We start from the raw sequence: 16,146 nt of genomic DNA, 5'->3' as shown, positions 1-16,146 counted from the left end.
TGACTGCCTTCGGCTCAGGTCATGATCCCGGAGTCCTGGGATCGAGTCCTGCATTGGGCTCCCAGCTCAGCGGAGAGCCTGCTTCTCCCTCTGACCCTCTCCCCTCTCATGTTGTTTTTTTCTCTCTCTCTCTCTCAAACAAATAAATAAATAAAATCTTTAAAAAAAAATAAAACTTGTACATACTGTTAATAATCACAGAGACAGTGGTACCATAATTGTATACTTTTACAAAATGCTTTCAGAGATTCTTTGGGCTGGGCTGAAGGACTGAAGATCGCTTCCCCATTTTTGTCATCCACTTTCTATGTACGTCTTGCTCAGAGTTCTGTGAAGAAATTTGTTGATGTTCCTTCCATCTTTTGCCTATAGATTTCATCAAATCTCTCATTTTGAGCCACAGTGAAGTGGTTTTTCTAATCCCCCACAGTACCTAGAAGAGGAAAACCAAGATGGGGTTGTCACTCTGATTGAAAGTTTCTGTGGCCCAACAACATGCCTGCCTCGCTCTACCTTCCCTTCAATGCACACCTATCCTCTGCAGCTCTCTGCTCTGAGAAGGGCCCTGGGGTGCTCTGTGCAGGGAGTGGGCTCCTAGCTCAGGCAGACAATTCACACAAAGGCACTACTGCTTTGGCCCCACCTGTGGTATATTCACATAATGGACTACTGCACAGAAATGAAAAGGAATGAACTATAGACACAGCCCTATGGAGGAATCTCAAAGCATTACATTGAGTGACAGACAGCAGACATAAGAAGGTACATACTGTATGATTTCATCTATATGAAGTCCAAGAACAGACAAAATCAATCTATATTGACAGAAATAAGAAGGGTGGTTGTATCTGAGGGTAGAGATAGACAGGAAAGGGCATGCTAAAGAACTTTTGAGACATGAGAATGTTTCATATCTTGATTGGGGTGCTGGTATAACGTGTATACATTTTTCAACACATTCAACTGTATACTTCAGAGCTGTGCATTTTTTTGTATGTAAGTTACATCTCAACAAAAGAAAACTTTTGGGAAAAATGAGAATGAGATAGTACTGTATATGTATGAGCTTTTTCACTAAGCAGTAACTATTAAAATAATGTTAAAAAGGGGAAATACTCTGTCCTCCCTCTGCCTCTTCTGGAAAGTTGTGCAACAGAAATAAAAGCATTGGGACATAAGAACATACATACAAAGATGTTTACTGTAGCATTATTCATTAGGACAAAAAAAAGTAACTGTAGTGCCCTTCACTAGGGAAATAGTTGGATGAGTTATGATATATCTATCCATACTCTGGTACAACATGAGACCACTAAAAACAGTGAGCTACATGGACCTACATGCCTTGCCCTGGAGGGATGTCTGATATTCTGGTAAGTGAAGGAGTATATTATGACCACATTTAGCTTTCATCATGGTATATATCTTTGTTTGCACATGTATGAACCTGAGGGAATGAGGGTGTATAGAAAGATAGGTATGTATGGATCTAAAGAAGGGCTTCTTGCTAAATCATTGCCTTTGATTATCTGAAGAGAAAAGGAATGGCACTGTTTGGTTTGCTTAACTAGCATGGGATGCTGTTGTAGATTCTAAAATGCAACAAAATTCTTCTCCCTCTGTGCTCTCTCTCTCTCAAATAATAAAATCTTTTAAAAAATTAAATGCAACAAAATAAACTAATAAATTAAAAAAAGAAGACAAGTTGCAAAGCAGTAGCACACATGGTTCCCCTGGTGTGAAAAAGAAGTCCCTGTTTTTGTTTGTTTGTTTGTTTGTTTTTAGAGAGGGAGAGAGAAGGGGGAGGGGCAGAAGGAGAGAGAATTTTGAGCAGGCTCCACGCCCAGCATGAACCCACTGTGGGCCTTGATCTTACAACCCTGAGATCATGATCTGAACAGAAATCAAGAGTTGGATGCTTAACTGACTGAGTCACCCAGATGTCCCAGAAATCTGTGTTTTTAAACAGAGAGGGACTTCCATACTGTTGGTGGTCTCTTCTGGGGAACAGGGTTTTGGTGAAGAAAACTTTTTAAAATATAATTCCATGTTGATCTAATTTTTTACAGTGACATGTATTACTTTTTAAGTTAAAAAATGATAAAGCCCTTTTTTCCCCTCAAAAAGTATTAGCTGGGGCACTTAGAATTCCTCTTTTGGGAACTGGAACTAAAAAATATTAAGGGAACAAGGCAGTGCTCAACAGTAGTTATAGTTGAAGTCATGATGTAGAGCAGGTCTGACCCATGATCCGGACCAAGCTATGAGCAGAAGCTGAGTGAGCAGAAGCTATAAAGTAGGAAAAAGGTGTAATGGGCAGAGACAGGAAGCTAATCACTGGAGGAAGGCACTCATAGCAGACATATGGAGGGCAGCTGAGTCCTGTAAGTGGTGGAGCCTTCGAGCAAGGAGCTGTACCCTTCTGCTCCTGAGGTCCTAATCCTGAGATCCAGGGATGCCCATGAGGTCTGGACCAATGGTTGCTCCTGCTCTTAACTAGCTGTGAGAATACATTAGCCTTACACCAGCACATGACCCCTCCTAAAAAGCTCCTCGTATTGGGGCTGGCCAGAAGGACTCTCTGTTTCTTGCAACCAGATACCCCAGAGAGCTCTCTTCTGTAACAAGATCAAATCCCCATCTTATTAGCAGCAGATTATTTTTAATAGGCTAAATGTGCTGTCTTGAAACTAGTAAAACCTAACATCTTCTTGCTAAGAAGCAGACAGTATATTACTAGACAGTGTTTGATTGATATTTATATTTACATAGTATTTGAAGCCACACAAACTTTTTCTCATGAAGAGGGAAATGGACTGGTCCAGGATAGATTTAGGAACTATGGAACAATTTGTCATGGGATTTTCTTTCATTTTCTCAAATGATGTCTCCTGGACAATTTTATCTAGCACTGTTTCATCCAAGTTCTTTCCCATGAACTGCATCACTTTCTGAATTTCATGCTTTGGGTCCTGTGGTGACAGTAACATTGCATTAGAATGGAAGAAGGTATCAGGACATTCTTAAATTCTTCAGGCTGTCCCTCCCAGAAGCGCAGCCCTGAAATAGCTTGGAGTGGTTCTTCCAAAGGGCTTTTACTCACCCGTTTTATGTCCGCATAGAAGAGGAAGAGAATCTGGTATCTGTCTTTTATCTCCCACCATCCATTCACATGGTTATACCAGGAACCCCAGCCCACTATAATAGACACAGGAAACAGAAGAGTCTACAAAAGGATCACCCAAAGCCTCAGATATGTCCTGAGTCCTGATGTGTTTGAGTTGGAGGGTGATGTGGTATGGTACAGCCTTGGGGTAATTTATCCCAACATGCTACCTAAAGTGGCTTCATATTTATTGTGTATAATCATATATGCCCTGATATTGGGACAAGGATACCCTTTGGAATGCAGGTGACTCTACAGGTCAAATGACCCAGCATAAAGGCTTTCAAATCAGGTGAGAGGTTTTTGCTGGGACTGTGGGTATTCACTCTGAGCTCAGTCAGCCTGCTCCTCCCAGTCCCAGTCTGAGGTAGGACATGCCTAAGGAGGAACACAACCTTCTAAGGCATCAAAATGTTATGCTTGATTCCTAGACTGAACCTACCTGGAGTGGGCATGCAAAGATGTGAAGGATTATTCTTTATCTTTTCCACTGATGGTTTCAAAATACTCTTCCCAGGTACCAGGGTCAGGAAGAATTTGATTCATCCTTTGGAAATGGTAGTAGGAAACCATGCAGTCTTTGGCATTTCGAGCTACATAAAGGAACTTCGGGATAAGGAGAGAGGTGGGTAAAAGATGGTATGAAAAGTGAATTTTCACAGAATTCACTCAGGTGAATTCCATGCCAAGAGCAGCTTTGTACACCTGGCTCAGCTCTTCTGAGCTGGCAGTTCGACTTGGCTGGTGAACCCCTCCTCCTCTGGCTGTCTTTGCTTCTCTGCTGATTTTCCTCTATTCCAAACTCAGTCCTAGTAAGTAACCTGACTCCTGAGTGCCACTTTAGTTGTCAGGTTCCAATCATTCTGTAGCAACTACGGCATCAGACAGCAACTCCCACATGCATGTTGATGATCCTCCTAATACCTTCATCTCCATTTCCTGGAAAAGCAGGATGCTTCATGGTCTTATTTTTTCCCCTGTTGTCATCAACTCTATTATTTTCATCTCAGATCACTTCAACTCTTGCTCTACAAAGCATCCTGTTAGGTTTCATTTTGACAACAACCTTGTATCCTCCTACCCTCCCAGCCTTTCACTTTATCCAAATCTGACCTTTAATCTCATCATGACTGCTAAGTACTTGACTCACATTCGGACAGCATCATCCTGAGCTGGCCTCATTGACTAGCTACCTCAGATCTGTGACTAATCATTTCATGGTGATGCTGGTTTTTTACCATAAAACAGTTCTCAACTGGGAATGATTTTGCCTGCTAGGGGACATTTGGCAATGCCTGGAGGTATTTTTGCTTGTCACAATTTTGGGTGATAGTGCTACTTGCATCTAATGAGTAGAGGCCAGAGATGCTGCTCAATATTCTACAATACTCAGGGTAGCCCCTTGCCCCATCCCACCAAAAAGAATTATCTGGCCCAAAATGTCAATAATGCCATTTTCCATATTCTGATGCTTTGAATCAGAAGCGTTGCTGACCTTGCTGGGGCCTGGCCGACCCTGGATGGTCTGCCCCTAACAGTTATAGCTGGTTACTATAGATAGTAACAACTCACTATCAAGCTCACTTTTTACATGCAAGCCAACCAGTCCCGAGCCTATGCCTCCCCTATTGGGTTCTCACACTCTGGGCCACTGTCCACTTGCTCTAATCACCTTCCTCAGTCCCCGGGGGAGAGCCACCTGATGCTGGCAAACCAGAGACCTATCGTTGAATTTTTATAGCAAATGTTATATATTGTTTCAGTTACAGAAATCCTATTTAATTTAATAAGAAATTCTGTTTTAAAAATAGCATCTTTTATTTTTGATTCAATCTTTCATTTTCTTACACAACTTCAGATATTTTAATATCTGAAATCCTTGAGGTGTAACCCTGCTGTTTGTGCTTTTTGCACACTGTCTTTCTCGTGCTGGCTTGTTTCTTTGTGTATTTTGTAATGTGAGGCTTGAACTCAAGCAGGAACTCTGGCTGCCCAAGCTAAAGCTGTGTCCTCCCCATGTTTGTTTCTGCGGGTCATCCTGGGGGTGCTGGCAATGGTAACCACCTTATGCTGGTTTCTCAGCTTGGGGCTTCTTGGACAATGTAAGAATTACAACGTTGAATCTCCTCCCTGAGAGAGGAGGCCTATGGCCACACATTTTCAGAGCAGCTGAGAGCCCAGGTCAAGACAAAGAGGTTTCCTGGCGTCTGCCTTGGCCCCCTCCACCTATCCATTGAGGATGAAGCCCTTCAGCTGTCCCACCTTTGGTTCCTCACTTTTCTAGTTCCTTCTGCTCTGGGCTTGGACTCCATGCAGTCACTGAAACTCCAGATCATCCAGATCATTAAAGAACCCACAGCGCAGCTCCAATCTCAGTGACCTCTTCTCTAGTTTCAGCTCCCTTTATTGTGGAACTTAGGGATTTCCTTTACTCTCTGGATCTCAGTTACACATTTACAAAGGCAACTTGTTATGTGTTATGTGTTATTGCTAGATGTTTCATACAGAAGGTTTCAGGGCACTTGGTCATAATCCGGAAATGGAGGTTCTTGTTCCCTTATACAACTTTACTGAAAGGACTCCCATAATTGGTATTGTTCCCTAGAAATACGCCCTTCTAAGCCCTTTGTTCCCTTCATTCCCACCTTTGAGAAAACTTTCTTACCAATGCTCACTGACACCTCAGTTTCTTCCCTTGCCTCCATTCACTCTACAGCTGCTCACTTGTTATTCATTCAGCAAACACATTTTGAATATCCTCTATGTGCCAGGAACTGATTAGGCACAAGAGTGCAGAATAAATAAAGTCCCAGGATAAATAAAGTGAAGAGCCCAGAGTTTACCAGAGGCTGAGGTCAAGTGTTCCCCTTAAGAAATATTGCTCCATCTATTTACCCTTTTAAACGATCTTCAGGGCTTTTTTCTTTCCCCTCAGTTTTTCTTCTCTGCTCTATTATAAGTCTTAATCGCCCACACCCTTGGGTCACTGCGGACACTATCTCTAGTTCTTTCCAAAAATTCAGTCTGGCTTTTGCCTCCGTATTTTGCTTGCAATCGTTCAGGTAAATATCCTGTTGAGTATAGATAGAACTTTACATTTTCTCTTATTTGCTGATCAACAGTCAACATTTCCTTCAGAGATGGTGGAGGAGTAAATATGATGACACTGTAGGGACTAGAGCATTTCCTCCCAGGAGACCTAGTCTCCCACCTGTCTCCAGGGAAGCCGTTGCTGTCTTACCTTGCAGTTGTTTTCCCAGAAAGACAGAGGCAAGAGCTGAGTTGGAAGGTGAGTCCTTAGTATCTGTGGAGAGGGCATTGCTTTGGCTTTTTCCACCCCTTTAAGTAAATCAAGAGGAAACATCTGCATAGTATAGGTATTGCATGGGGGAACTTATATTCCAGGATCTGTCCAGAATGTCCCATCACCTCCCATCTTTCTCTTTATCTCTTGACTTTCCTTTGGGATTTTGAGATTACCATCACTTCTGTAGACTCCTACAGCTTGAGAGCTAGAAGGGAGCTTATATTAATCTGTCACTTTTAGGATGAGGAGATGGAAGCTGAGAATGGACAAGCTAGGTGTTGTGGAAGAGCGGGGGGAGGGGGTGCAGAGCACAGGCCTTTCTCACCTCCTAGCCAGTGCCCATCCCTGCGTGCCTGCAGCAGGCTGCCCATGTACCTGGCCTATGTGCTAGTCGCTTGTTTCATCTCTAAAAATATATATACTTGATGGCATGTGAGTCATGATTTCCACTCTGTACTCTAAAACATTGGGCACCTGCTTTGTGCAATCGTTGTGTTAGACTGAGGTTAGGGGATGTGAGATAATAGAAAGTTTATATTTGTCTCTGCCGCTGCTTCTTGGCATAGAGGTCCTGAAACCCCTGTTGATAGGGGTGATTAGGGGTGTCTTGTTCTTTTTTTTTTTAAAAAAAGATTTATTTATTTATTTGAGAGAACGATCGAGTGAGAGAGAGAGAGAGCAGGGGGAGGGGCAGAGGGCAAAGGAGAAACAGAATTCCAAGCAGACTCCCCGTTCACTGGGGAGCCTGATGTGGGGTTTGATCTCACGACCCCAAGATCAAGACCTGAGCTGAAATCAAGAGTTGGATGCTGGGGGCACCTGGGTGGCTCAGTCGTTAAGCATTTGCCTTCAGCTTGGGGCATGATCTCGGCGTCCTGGGATTAAGCCACCTGTCAGGCTCCCTGCTCAGTGGGAAGCCTGCTTCTCCCTGTGCCTGCCACTCCCCCTGCTTGTGTTCCCTCTCTCACTGTCTCTGTCTGTCAAATAAATAAATAAAATCTTAAAAAAAAAAGAGTTGGACGCTCAACTGACTGAACCACCCAGGTGCCCCAGGGGTGTCCTGTTCTAATGAGGTGACTCCAGGGAGTGCTCCTGGATGGGGGCTGGTCACCAGCAAGACCAGCCATGATTAGAAGCTTAGAATTTTCAGCCCTGCCCCCCATTCTCCAGAGAGGGGAGAGGGCTGAAAATGGAGTATATGATGGATCATGCCTGCCTGATGAAGCCCCCAAAGTCCAGGGTTTGGAGAGCTTCCCAGTTGGTGAACACATGGAGATTGAAGGGAGTGGTGCCTGCAGAAGGCATGGAAGCTTCTCATCCTCTCCCTATACTTTGTCTGGGGCATCTCTCCCGTCTGGCCAAGGAAGGGGTTGTGGCAATCCCTGATTGGTAGTCAAGTTGGACAGAAGTTGTGGGTAACCTGGGGACCTACTACTTGCAGTTGGCACCTGAAGTGCAGGGAGAGCAGTTTCGTGGGACTGAGTCCTTAACCTGTGGGATCTGATGCTATCAGCAGGTAGGTAGTGTCAGAATGGGGTTGAATTGTAGGACATCTGGCTGGTGTCAGAGAGAATCTGTTGTGTGTGAAGGACATCCCCTCCCCAGCCCACACCCACAAACTGGAATTGGGGCCTGAACCTAGTGCAGGGTAAAAGGCAACAAAGTTAAAGAAGACACGCTCCTTCTCTCTAAGAAGCTTCCATTCTAGTGGAATTAGAGGCTTATGCAAAGTGAGCAGAGTTAGTGCTGAGAAATGAGTCAGCATCAAAAGTTAGGCTCTGAAGCAGCCTTGCACACTGGCCTTCCACATGTCTTCTCCCCTGAGTACTGAGCCTCCAGTCAGTGCTTGGTTTTCCAAAGATGGGGGTGGGGTAGAAAGGAAGGTGTGGAGGAGATGCCTCTCTTAGCCCCTGACAGACATCCTGGGAATGCTGTTTGACTTTTAAAAATCTGGATCCCAGGGAAGGTCACTGTCAGTGCAAACTGCCCTCTGGCTGATATAAATTGTACATGTGGTCTGTCTGAGCATATGGCTTTGGTTATTCTCCCAGGCCTGGCAAGGAGGAAGAGTCTCTGCAGGTCCCAGTAAAGAGGAGGAAGACAGGGTCCTTCACCCTGGGAAGGAGTAGGTCTGGAACTGGTCTTGTTCCCTATACCTTAAAATGTAAATGTTCCCTGGTGCCTTCAAATTTTTGCTGCTTTTGAGCAGCTCAGACCCTGTGTCTCTTCTGTTTGGAAGCCTTCTATACTCAAGGTGATTTTTCACACTTGCTCCCCAAGCTGTATGTTTGAGGGGGCGGGATTCAGGGTGGTATTGAAAGGATGTGCTTCATTCTGGTCATCTTTGAGTTTGCTTACTTTGTGTGTTGAGAATCCTTAATAGTTTTTAAAAATTGTGGTAAAATACATATAAAGTAAAATTTTCCATCTTAATCCTTTTAAAGAGTACAGTTTAGTAGTGCTAAGTACATTCACGTTGTTGTGCAACAAATCTCCAGAACTCTCCATGTTGCAAAACTGAAACTCTGTACCCTTTAAACACTCACTCCCCATTGCACCCTCCCCCAGCCGCTGGCAGTCACCCTTCTTTCTGATTCTGTGGTTCTATGAATTTGACTACTCTGGATACCTCTGGATACCTCATATAAGTGGAATCATACAGTGTCTTTTTTTGTGACTGACTTATTCCACTTAGCATAATATCCTTAAGGTTCATCCATGGTGTAGCAGGTGTCAGAATTTCCTTCCTTTTTAAGGCTGAATAATCTTTCACTGCATGTATGTATCACATTTTACTTATCCATTCATCTGTCCGTGGACACTTGGGTTGCTTCCATCCTTGGCTGTTGTGAATACAGCTGCTATGAACATGAGTGTGCAAGTTATCTTTTCCAGTCTCTGTTTTTAATTCTTTTGGGCATATATTCAGAGGTTGAATTGTTGGATCATAGGGCCCAATAATTTTTTTTTAATAAAAAAATCCTGGTACTGAAAAGAAAAATTGGAAAACCACTGGTCTGTACTTAAAGTCCATATTCCTTATCAAGACCTATAAAACTGTCCTGTCTCTAGCAGCTTCCTGCTCACACGTTACCTTTCAGAGCTCTTTACATTTGTCCTGCTGTTCCAGGCCCCTCATCTTTCTTGTCTACATCTCTGGGCACCTGGTTGTTAACACTCGCTCTTTAGGAGTCTCTCCAGACACTTCCACTGTTAGCAATATGGTGGCCCAGACACTATGAAGACCTCTCCTGTTATAAAACACCTGCAAAATCTGACTAAAACATCACAAATATCCTTTAAGTGCATAACCATCCTTTAAATGCAAGAAACCAGGGGTCCAGGTGAGAAGGAAGAAGAAGAGAGAGGAAGGTTGTGATGACCTGAGCGTGTTTGCCCCTCAATTCCGGGGCCCAGTGACCCCTATGTGGGAAGGAGGTTGGTAGACTTGGGTTTTCCTCCTCTACATGCAGTCCTCCTGGCAGGCTTGACTGGCCTGCAGCTTCAAAATTTGCTGCCAAAGAACCCCTAGAGCAGAGAGAGATTCTGCGGGTTTAGGGCTTTACATAGAGCATTCCACCAATGTTTTCTTTCACAGGTTCAGGTATACTATACATTTTTTCTTCTCTCTCTCTCACTCTCTTCTCTTTCTGTCTCATATCAGTACCCAGAAGAGCTGGTTGGGATGGTCTCATTCCCTTGTCACTCTGCCATGAGTGCTCAGCCTCAGGGTTGAGAAGTGCAGGAGAGAGTGTCCATGAAAACACCTGAGGTTACAAAGTCTATTCCCGAGCCTGACCTGTGGAAGAAGGGGGCCAATGGAGTCATTTCCAGACCTCCTCATCTGCACAAGGAGCTTGCGGTCTGGCAGGAGAGACACAGCAACAGCAGTAGTTGCTTGTAACTGCAGGTGTCACCTTCTCCAGGCATGGGTCTTCCAGCACATTCTTCACCCTGACCATGGTGTCCTATGTTAACCTCCACCCAACATACTCACTGCTTGTCACCATATAGTCTGCATTTGCCTCCTCTGTTGGACCATGAATTATTGAGGGCAAGTGGAGGTGTGGAGTCTTAGAAGTGCAGCCCAGGGCATGTATTATAAATACTTGTTGAGCTGAGGGGGGTTATAACCTGTATACAGTTAGTTCACACACACACACACACACACACACACACACACACACACACACACACACATCTTTTAAAAATTTTCCCAGCCCTGCTCTCATTAGGTCACATATGCAATACCTTTGATGTCAAACAGCTGTGTAGCTGGGAGTTGGAGCAGGGGGTGTGGAAGGAGGCCTGGGAGGGAGACTGGCCATGTGGGACACAAGTTCACACTACATCCAGCAGTGTCCACCCACTCTTGAACCCTCTGAGGGTGGTTGGTATACTTGACCAATAACCATTAGTCTATTTCAGCAACCACCTTGCCCTCCTAATGGTAGTCCTTACCTCTGGTGGCAGGGACCATCTACCCTGAAATAAAACCACTGCCCAGCTGAGTCTCCACCTGGCCGCTGTTTGTAGCTGGAAAGACCATAAAGCCTGTAACTGTCACCTTTTTGGAAATGGGGCACCTTGGTTTTTAAAGAACCATCTTGTTTTGTATATGATGTGCCATGCTGGGCTATTGGTTATCATCCTTTCTTGAATTCTGCAGCTGCTGGCATTGCCTTGAGAGAAGTTCTATCCTGTTTCTTATGCTAACTTAGTGGCTGCACACTCTGCCCCCCACTGCCAAGGATGCCTCACTAGAAATCATGCTTAGGCTTTTTGTTCTCTTTTTAATGTCCCAAATTGTCAGAGGTAAGACAATGGTGGCAGCAGTGGGATGTAGAAGAGAGATCAAAAGCTGGGCATGGATGACCTAGGGAACATATGCCCTTGTGGGGCAAAGGATTTAGCCTAAGAAGTGGTCAGTAATACATAACACTTAAATAGGATCTACTCTGTGCCAGGCACTGCTCTAAGCTTTCTACACACATTAACTCATTTAATCCTCACAATGACTTTTCGAGGTAGGCACTAATTCTACTGACACCTTGCATCTGAGGAAACTGTAACAGAGAGAGGGTAAGTAACTTGTTAAAGGTCACTGAGCAGGTGGTGGCATCAGGACTTAAACCCTGGTTTAAGGGTTAAGGACTACCGTCCTTAACCATTATGCCATCCTGCTGCTCAAGGGATCAGAAGACCAGACACCAACAAAAATGGAAGGCCCTGACTACACACAGAGTGGGATCACAGTTAAGCAGGCGGAGAGGGCCCTGTGTGGGGTGGTCAGAGCCCCACGGGTAGTTCAGAGAAGGGGTCAGACCGGGCACTGGATTGCTAGGCTAGTGGTCAACCAGACAGACAGGAACTGAGGACCAGAGGAGTCTGAGCAGCTAAGTAGAACTATAAGGACAAGCAAATGCCTCAAGGCTGTTTTAACTTGGATGCACCCTTGTGCTGGTTTAAGGTATTATGGGTGTCAGATCAAGAACTTCTTTATCTTAAGGCATTCATAGATTTATCAGACTTTTATCCACAATTGCTCCAAGTTAGACTTCAACACTAGAGTTGTATTGCCTCTAATTTTGTAGCTCTAGCTAAGTGTGTTTCCACCTGAAACAGAGAAGTAGGCCTTCCTCCTATCCTTGTTCTGCAAAATGCTTCCAGCAGCTGCCAGTTACCTGGAATGGCTTTTTTCCCTTCTGGTTGTCTTTTGTCATTTTTTTGGTTTGAAGAAAAAAATTTCTAGGTTGAGTATTACCCTAAAAACTTTTCCCTACAGAGAGAAATAGTTGGCTGCAAATGCATTATGTTTGCTAGTTATCTGGCACTTCCTTGACTGCACTGAGCATTTGTATGGGTGGAGTAAGGAGAAGAGTGAATTGTTCCATAAATAGCTCTCCAACCTCTCTGTGTGTTCTACAGCAGAGGGAGCATTTAAGAAGAAAATAAGGCAGATTCCTTTTTACTTGGTGATTCACTTTTGGCAAATAACCTTAGGTTATTAGAATAACCTAATAGGTAGAAAGAATCAAAGAGGAAGAAAGGAGGAGAAAACACATGGTGACAGAAATGAGAGTGAGAGTGAGAGCAAGAGAGAGAGGAGAAGAAAGAGACAAAACAGAGGGGAGAAGACAGAGACAGGAGAGAGAAGAAGAGAAAGGAAGAAGGAGAGCCACCAGGAAGCCCTTCAGTAGGTGAATGGGTAAATAAACTGTGGCACATCTAAGCAATGCAATAGTAATCAGCACTGAAAAGAAATGAGCTCTCAAGCCATGAAAAGACATGGAGGAAACTGAAATGCACATTACTAAGTGAGAGAAGCCAGTCTGAAAAGGCCACATACAATATGATTCCAACTATATGACATTCTGGAAAAGGTAAAACTGTGGAGACATCTGTGGCTGTCAGGGATCGGGGAGTAGGGAGGGTGAACAGGTAGCACACAGAGGATTTTTAGGGCAGTGAAACTACTCTCTATGGTAGTGCAGAGCTGGATCCAGGTCATTGTACATTAGTCCAAACCCATAGAATATACAACATCCAGGACAAATCCTAATGTGAACTATGGGCTTTGGGTGATTATGACATGTCCGTGTAGGCTCATCAATTGTAACAAATGCACCACCTGGGGGAGGGGTGGAATATCGATAATGGAGAAGGCTGTGCATGTGTGGGAAATCTCTGTGCCTCTACTTTGTTGTAAAACTAACACTGCTCTAAAAAATAAAGTCTTAAAAGAAGAGAGAGAAAGGAGCCAGGACAGGAAGGGAGGAGCTCTCACGAGAGGGCTGGGGCGGCCGAGCCCACTCAATGAAAAGATGGCGGTGTTGAATGATGGCTCTCTGACATTTCTCCAAGTCTCCATTCTGCTCAATCATGTCCATAATTTCCTGAATCCATGTGGTCCCTGAGGCCCAAGTGGAAAGGATGAGAAGAAGAAACCAGTTAGACAATCAGTCTTAAGTGTTCTGGGGAGAAAAGGGGACATGTAGACTGATGGCTTTTGGTTCAACTTCCCCTCAGGTCGGGATCCTGTCAGCTACAATAGATGGATGTTCATGTGGGAAAAACCCACAAGGTCTCTATGGAGAGAAGGAGCAGCAGAGGCAAAGCACATGACACTGTCACCCAAGAGCAGCCCATGACAGAGCCCAGCAGGCTGGGTCCTCTAACCAGGGACAATTATGCTTGACCTTGGATAAACCCAGGACACGATCATCCCGAGATCACCTTGTCATGGTACAGAGAGAAGGAGCAGCTCTCCTTGAATGAGTGCAAACACTGTATGAAGGGGAATTCTAACTGTTGTGAGCTACCTTTGCTGACTCCACAAGCCGGAGTCTGGTTGTCCCCCTGGCCCCACTGTCACCTGATTTAGGGCAGGTACAGATGAGGAAATCATCCGGCTTGGCCTCAAAGTTCTGGATCTGGCTCCAGTTGTCCACAGTGCTAGGCTGCAGGGGAACCCCCGCAACCTCTCTCAGTTGTAGCTGTCCCTCCAACGCTGTAGCCAGGGCCATACTGTCTTGCAATGGGAGGGGGAGTCCCTGCGGGCAGAGGATAGAAAGGACTTTTAAAACAATTGTGGTAAAATACACATAACATAAAATTCACCATTTTAACCATTTTTAAGTACACATTTCAGTGCCATTAAGTGCATTTCCACTGTTATGCAGCCATCACCAACATCCATGTCCAGAACTTTTTCATCTTCCCAAAATGAAATTATGCCATTAAACACTAACTCCCCATTGCCCCTTTCCCCCCATCCCCTTCTACTTTCTGTCTCTATGAATTTGTCTAGGTCCTGCATATAAAGAGAATCATACATTATTTGTCCTTCTGTGATTGGCTTATTTCACTCAGCATAATGTCTCCAGAGTTCATCCATGTTGTAGCATGGGTCAGAATTTCCTTCCTTTTTGAGGCTGAATAATGTTCCATTGTGTGTATATGCCACATTTTGCTTGTCCATTCATCCATACATAGACACTTGGACTGCTTCTAACTTTTGGATTTTATAAATAATGCTGCTATAAAATGGGTATGCCAATATCTCTTTGAGATCCTACTTTCAATTCTTTGGAATTGGAATTGCTGGATCATATGGTAATTTTACATTTAAGTTTTTGAGAAATTGCCATGCTGTTTTCCACAGTAGCTACATCATTTAACATTCCCACCAGAAAGGCATGGGTGTTCCAATTTTTTCAGATCCTTGCCAACACCTGTTATTTTCTGTTTATTACCTATTTTATTTATTAAGTACATGTTTTCAAATTTTTTAATTTCTATGATAGCCATCCTTATATAGGTATGAGATGATATTCCACTGTGGTTTTGATTTTCATTTCCCTAATGATTAGTGATGCTGAGCATCTTTTCACGTGCCTATTTGTAATTCATATATCTCTTTTGGAGAAATGTTCATTTAAATTTTCTGCCTATTTTTAGAATCAGGTTTTTTGCTTTAAATGCAGAAAATGAGGAAGCCAGGAGAAGTGGGCCATATTACTCCAGAATAATGGGCTATTGAGATAGCAATGTGCTAGGCTTAGTGCCCAAATTCATTTTAACTATTGCATAAAATGAGTGCCAGGACTTTAGAGCTGAAAGGATCCTTACAGGAGATGTAATAGTGCATACTTATTGGAAATTGAATAATTTCCAATTATTGGCCCAGCCTTTCCAAGGAGTGGGTGAGAGGGAGTTAGTGCCATGTCGTGAGGTCTGTTTTCAAGGTGGCTTCTACTTTCAGAGTGAGTCAAGTCCCTTAGAATGGAGACTAAGTTTTCAGAAAATGAAAGATGAACCATTTCTGAAAAAAAATTTCAAGTGTAAGAAGCAGCTGTGTTGACAATATGTCAAAGAAAGTAGATTGGGTGATACCAAAAATATTGTGTGATCAACTTTGAGAGGAGGGAAGAGAACTAACACTCCTTAAAGCCCTCCTATGTTAGATCTAAAAAGCTTTTCTTTTTTAATTCATATTACGATTTTACTAGGAGGAATAATTAACACTCATAAATATGAGGGAGATAGGAGTCACATGATCAATGACTTGTCCAGGGTTGTAGCCAGTGTCTTTCTGCAAATGCCACTTTCTTTTTTAAAAAAACTACCCCTCCCGTTTTTTATTGTGAGCATATATAGATACCAGAAAATTTGGAATAAGCCCAAATATATGAAAATTCATCACCTAGGAATTATTATTTTGATGTATTTCTATCTTTTTCAAATATATATTGAGATATATGTATCTCTCAATATATATATTAATATATAGTATATATAATATAATATATAATATATATTATATATTATATTATATACTATATTATATATATTATTTTATATATAATTATATATATTATATATTTTATTATATATATTATATAAATATAAATATATAAAATATATAATATATTATATATTTTATTATATATAATATATAATACATATATTATATATTATATATTGTGTATATTATATATAAAATATATATAACATATTTTATTATATATAATATGTATATTTTATTATATATATAATAAAGAAAGGAGAAAGGAGAACCCTCCTACACTGTTGGTGGGAATGCAAGCTGGTGCAGCCACTCTGGAAAACAGTATGGAGTTTCCTCAAAAAGTTGAAAATAGAGCTACCATAT

The 16,146-nt window shown here is 42.8% G+C and overlaps 1 protein-coding gene across 1 annotated transcript; it reads right to left on the bottom strand.

Annotated features, from left to right (window-relative positions):
- Positions 1–416: 416 nt before the first annotated feature.
- Positions 417–13,999, bottom strand: LOC113937590 (sulfotransferase 1C2). Its single transcript, XM_027622119.1, has 7 exons — positions 13,849–13,999; positions 13,261–13,386; positions 6,408–6,505; positions 3,651–3,772; positions 3,104–3,200; positions 2,792–2,972; positions 417–433 (listed from the first exon to the last, which is right to left on the bottom strand). Exons 1-7 carry the CDS (start codon positions 13,997–13,999, stop codon positions 417–419), a joined length of 792 nt encoding a protein of 263 aa, XP_027477920.1.
- Between the last annotated feature and the right edge of the window lie 2,147 nt (positions 14,000–16,146).

Source organism: Zalophus californianus, chromosome 8 (assembly GCF_009762305.2).
Source record: "Zalophus californianus isolate mZalCal1 chromosome 8, mZalCal1.pri.v2, whole genome shotgun sequence".
Classification (NCBI taxonomy): domain Eukaryota; kingdom Metazoa; phylum Chordata; class Mammalia; order Carnivora; family Otariidae; genus Zalophus; species Zalophus californianus.
Note: the sequence above shows the minus strand (reverse complement) of the source record. Positions and strands in the feature narration are given on the sequence as shown.